General features: G+C 30.2%; 1 protein-coding gene across 1 annotated transcript; it reads right to left on the bottom strand.

The window, feature by feature from the left end:
- Positions 1-1,083: 1,083 nt before the first annotated feature.
- Positions 1,084-5,037, bottom strand: LOC124885691. The gene is made up of 11 exons (XM_047393935.1): positions 4,698-5,037; positions 4,241-4,433; positions 3,956-4,091; positions 3,782-3,877; positions 3,585-3,704; positions 3,275-3,414; positions 3,065-3,080; positions 2,573-2,965; positions 1,407-1,814; positions 1,252-1,364; positions 1,084-1,165 (listed from the first exon to the last, which is right to left on the bottom strand). The coding sequence occupies exons 1-11, from the start codon at positions 5,035-5,037 to the stop codon at positions 1,084-1,086; spliced, it is 2,037 nt and encodes a 678-aa protein (XP_047249891.1).
- Between the last annotated feature and the right edge of the window lie 623 nt (positions 5,038-5,660).

Raw genomic sequence — 5,660 nt, forward strand, 5'->3', positions numbered from 1 at the left:
TTACTGAAATAAATAGCTTTTTTGTTTCTCTGTTAATTTGCTATATATATATATATGTATATATATATATATATATATATATATATATATATATTTATGATATAATTTGGAGTTACACATCAGATAGAAATTACGATATATTAAACCGATAATGTTATTAAATTGTATATTAGAAATTCTGTCATATTAAATGATTGAAAAGTTGCACATTCTTATAGGATGTATATTCTATAAATTTATAGATACAAGTTTTAATAATTTGTATCAATTGTAAAATATAATTTATCTGCATTATTAAGATGTAGTAGTATAAGTTCTGCTTTAATTTGTTTTGCAGGGTATAGTCAAACATGTATTCCGATTAACAAAAAACTGTTATAGATACATAAAAATTTAATAATTTGTAGGTCACTATCATTATATAGTAAAATATGTTTCCTTGTAATAGACGCATACAATATGATAGATTTATATAAAATAATAGATACAAGTTTAAATAATAAGTATCACTTGTAAACTCTAATATGTCAATTGTTTTAAGAGTTAGCTCTATTAAGTTCAGCTATAAATTGTTATGCACGTTAGAGACAACATGTATTAGTAGAAAAAAAAAATGTTATATTTACACAATAATGCAATATTGTGATGGTTTGTACCATTATATTATAATATATGTTTCTTTATTTTAGATACGTACAATTGTAAAATATTTTAAAATATCTATCTAATACAATCTCTATAAAAAGTGTAAGAAAAACATATAACGAAACATAATATATATTTAAATGCTTTAGCATTGCGTTATAATGGATGACAAAATATTAGTATTTAATCATTAAATAAACATAATATATGTTTATCTAAACATCACTTTTATCATAAAAGTTTCTAACATCATCAAGATTTTTAATATCCAACTAGATAACAAATAAACAACTACTAAATATGCAAAACACGATCTGTTTCTTTTGGTGTGAACTTGCTCCTTGGACTTGGTGGATCGTCACTCTCCCTAAAGTACTCATGCTTTACTTTTTCAGATCCGTACGTGCACAAAAGACTAGCATATCTCAGACGATGGTATTAAGCATCAACACCCGAGGATGGAATGCCTAGTCCCTCGCTTAGATACTCGGCATAGACAGCTACAAATACACCACAATTCCTATATAACAATTACTAATTTAATTAAAAACACCAATATACACGTATACGCTAATGAAACCAACTAAAAAGAAATGTAATACTTACAAACTTTCAAAATCTTGTTGTGCTATCTCAGATATGTATTCCACTTGAAATGGATCACGTTCGGTCTTTCCCTTGTAGGATGCCAGTGCAGTCCAGTCAGTTGGTACCTTTTGCTAAAAAAAATTATTGTACTGAAGGTAAGTCGGAATCATTACAGCCAACTCCTCAATCTCACTTGTTTTTGTTCTTTTCCATGAAGAGGCTATTGAATCATAAACACGAATGCATCGATATCTTAAAGTAATAACTGCCAATACCCAGTGAAAGGCACCATAACAGTTAATAGGTATAAACACCTCATTAACCAGATGCCAAGGCTGGCCTGCGCGTGAACTCATCCCCTTGATTGTGTTAATTAATGACATCTCCATATCAATAACCTCATCAATCTTTGCAGATGCATCTTGAGTTGTAAGATCCTTACCAACATCATCTTCATAGTAATTCACATATGCCTTATCGGTGTACACTTTGAAAAAGAAATCTGTTGTAGTGTATCTGTTGATTGAAAAATTCTTTTTCTTGTACTTCTTCCGCAAGTAGTACATGATAACATCCACATCCTGTTCAAAATGCAATAAAATGGAATACATGTAAGATCAGGGAACTGTAATGATTAAAACTAAAAGCGATACAAATTAAATTCTTTATGTATCTAAGGTAATTAAAGAGAAAATGCAGGAAACTAAAATAGAAAAAAATGAACAAGATACATATTCAAATAGAATGATACATGTTTAATTGTTATGTATCTAATACAAAATAAATTCAGATAGTTAATGTAACAATTATTATAAACATTTTAAGCATATAGAATGATACATGTTTAACATATAGAATGATACATGTTTTGTTGTTATGTATCTAATACAAAATATATTCAGGCAGTCAATATAACATTTAAGCACGATCTTTAGCATAAAAAATTATTCTAACTTTGGCAGTCAATGTAACAACCTCATGTCATAGTCTGTAACACATCATCGTAGATATCACACAATCCGAAATGCATATCATACAGTCTGAAATACATATACTAATGGAAATGTACTTTCATGATGTCACAAAATTAGAATTTGGATATCCATTATGAAAATACCTCAACATTTCAGCACTTGTTTTGTTGGTACATCAGGTAGAACTAGTTCGTAGATTTTGAAAAAGAAACTACAAAATCAAGTTGCAGAAATCAAATATTTGAACATTTAACCTTGTAGTGATTGTCCTTATCTTTCCTATAACATAACAGTACAATATATTTTAAAAAAAAAGTAATCAACTATATATTAAGAATGAATTTACAATAAAAAAAATTATGTACTTCCTTTTTCATGTTTTGCATGTAAAGGCCTTCTTTAATCCATTCTTCAAAAACTTTTATCTCTACATTTGATGAATCCTTTTTTTGCTCTATAGAAGCCAGTTTTTTCTTTCCTTTTGAACTTGATCCAAAATGGGTCCAAAAAGGTGAACGGTAAATCATTAACGGCTTGTTATTCCATTTTGCAAGTATCTTTTTAACTTCCGACACAATCTTTTTTGGTGTAGGGAAGGCAGATAAAATTTCAGTCTCACTAATCAAATGCTCATCAGGAGTTTTTGTTGGAGGCTTGTAAATTATTAATGTCATATCAGGCTCTGGAACTGGAAAAATCTTGTCTATTGATTCCATTTCTTCAACAACAATTTCACTTTGTTTCTCAATTTCATCATCCTGAATATAATTTGAAACAATAACAATATATTTAATTTTAAATCATGAGATATATATTTAAGAAATCTCATTATTTTTTTTACTGTACTAGATTCTTACTACTAAATTGCTTAAACTGTACGAGATACATAAATGTTAAATTAGATACAAAAAGAAAAAAAATTTATCTCTCATTGAATAAATTATGACATGCATAAACCTATTACATGTATGTCTTAGTTAACATTTTATCGTTTCAAACATGAAACAGAGTGCATATTAATTAGAAACACATAATGAATGTTAATTACCTTATCTTGTTATTCACACCTTTTGAAAGGTGAGGGTGCTTGATTGACTTTATCCTCCTCCATTTCTACTGATTTGTCCATTTCTTTCACTGGACTGTGTACACTAGTTGGTACTGCATCATGAACAACGTCTGCTGAAGGCTCACCGTCTTGCCCGCTCTGTTGTACAACATTTTTTTATAGATTTTTTATCAGCAAAAAAGATTATTCAATACAACATTAGTTCAAAAATAAGAAATAAATAATTAATACTCATGCAAAGTCAGTAAACATTAAGATATATAAACAACGTATGAGATATAAAATAGTAAATATGTATCCAAGGCCACCTTCATTTCCTCTATTTTTTCCATGACAAAATATGGACTAATGGGATTACTATGACCTTCAAAAACAACAGCATCTTCTGAAGATTGATCCCCTTTGAGGCTTTGTTTTGTAACGTGTTCCTGCAACATATGAATGAGCAGCAAAAATTAATTAAATATAGTCTTTATTAATTGTGTGTTGTTTTAAATTATGTTACCTTTTCCATATTTTTATTTTTCGACTGCAATGACATCAAGAGTTCAGAGAATCTGTCATTCATCGCATGCTCCAAATCATTGAATTTCATATCAATCTAATAAATATGCATAGTTGGTTAGTTAAAATGTGTACTAACCAAAAATATATATGACTTTAAAATGTAGATCCTTACGTATGTCTTCACATATGTCTTTATGTTGGACTTTAACGAATCTAAGTCTTCTTTAACCAAAACCTCCTTCCTGTTTGTGCATGTATAATCATCAACCTCTTTACTCATTTGTTCTGCATCTGTTGGATTCACCAGTCTTTGTTAAGTATGAAAAAAGAACACGATATAGAAACATTTTTATTATGAAAAGACTATAACAGATATTGATATGGAAATACCTGTCGTATGTTTTTCTTTTGAGGCCCGACTCTAACTTTGTTCTTTACCTTTTGATCTTTTTCCTACAGGAACATCTTTTCCATTTTTGACAGAGGAGCAGATACTGTACCAGATACGTGTATCGATTCCTTCATAAAAAAATGTGGAGGCGTCATACTAAAGTCATCAAAACTGTCATGATCTGTGGAAACTTGGGGTAAATTGACTTGGTAACTCCTCTTGTTAGGATTTCCAGTTGATGATGGCATCAAAGATGTACCTGGGTGATCAGATGCAAAACTAATTGGTGGCAAATCAAGTTTTTCCAATTCCTCGGCCGTAGAAACAATGTTGGAATATGAACAGTATGTACCAAAATATTATAAATTAAAAATGATTACGATAAAAACTAAAAATAATAGAACGCAATGTATGAAAAAAATTCAATTAGTATCGTACCTTGCTAACATTCCGGTCATAAACTAATTATACGGAGGCCGGACTGCAACAACTCTCCAATTCAATATACGAGGTATGTTATTACCCTCCTTCACCACAACTTTGGTATCAACATTTGAACATAGTTCAAACATCCACACATTAAGAACCTGAGGGATTCCACCCAACCTATAAAGTTGCTTATCCACAAAGTACTCTTGCCTAAGTGAGGCCATCAACCTGGAGAAAGAAACTTTACCCCAAGGAAAGAATTCATATTTTCCATCTTCAACCATTATGAAATAAGAAAATGAAATGGGAGAAGCATTCAACTGTGAGTAAATGAATGTGTGGATGAAGTACAGGATTATCATATGGAGGGCATCCTCTTTGTTTTCAAAATTTTCCTTCAGATCCACCAATGCCTCCTTATCAACCACATTCATTGATTGGGGAAAATACCTTCTCATAAGCCGACTCGGAGAAAATTTTTCATATTTGAAATCATCAACATTACCAAAATTGTTTAAGCCAGTTATCAAAGCAAATTTATAGATGGAAAATCTAAGAATTTGGCCTTTGAAAAACACATGTATCTCTTCTTGATTTGGTTGCTCGATCTCGAGCTTAAGAAGACATTTTGTTATTTTTCCAATATAATTGGAAAGAGGTATGTTGAGATAACATCTGAAAATAGTCTTCCCAAATAAGTGTAAAATTTTTTGGCTGACAACTTCTTTAATTTCATCCTTAAATCTCAAATTGCATGAACTTATAAATCTAAGAGGATGAGTTGGAATTTCCTTTATAACGTAACTGTAATACCCCGTATTTCTCAAGCTTAATTTAGTTCTAAGTACATGAGTATTCCTACCTAAAATTTATAAAATACTCAGAATTTTTCAGTTTAAAGTTTACCAATACGTAGAAAATTTAGTTAGCTTTTTAATGATATAAAGTTTACCCAAATCCAATACTCGGGTGAAGAGTTAGAGCCATTTTTGTAATACAGTATACCAAATTGGCAGCCAGCGCATTGCAGAGACCAGGCAAATGGTAATGGCAATAT

The sequence above is a fragment of the Capsicum annuum genome, chromosome 7, assembly GCF_002878395.1.
Source record: "Capsicum annuum cultivar UCD-10X-F1 chromosome 7, UCD10Xv1.1, whole genome shotgun sequence".
In the NCBI taxonomy this organism is placed as follows: domain Eukaryota; kingdom Viridiplantae; phylum Streptophyta; class Magnoliopsida; order Solanales; family Solanaceae; genus Capsicum; species Capsicum annuum.

Coding starts and splice junctions, on each gene's coding strand:
- LOC124885691 (XM_047393935.1), bottom strand. CDS start 5,037: ATGAATGTGGTTGATAAGGAGGCATTGGTGGATCTGAAGGAAAATTTT. Junction 4,434..4,697: donor CAAAGTTGTGGTGAAGGAGG/GTAATAACATAC, acceptor CTGATCACCCAG/GTACATCTTTGATGCCATCA. Junction 3,415..3,584: donor AAAAAATAGAGGAAATGAAG/GTGGCCTTGGAT, acceptor GTTGTACAACAG/AGCGGGCAAGACGGTGAGCC.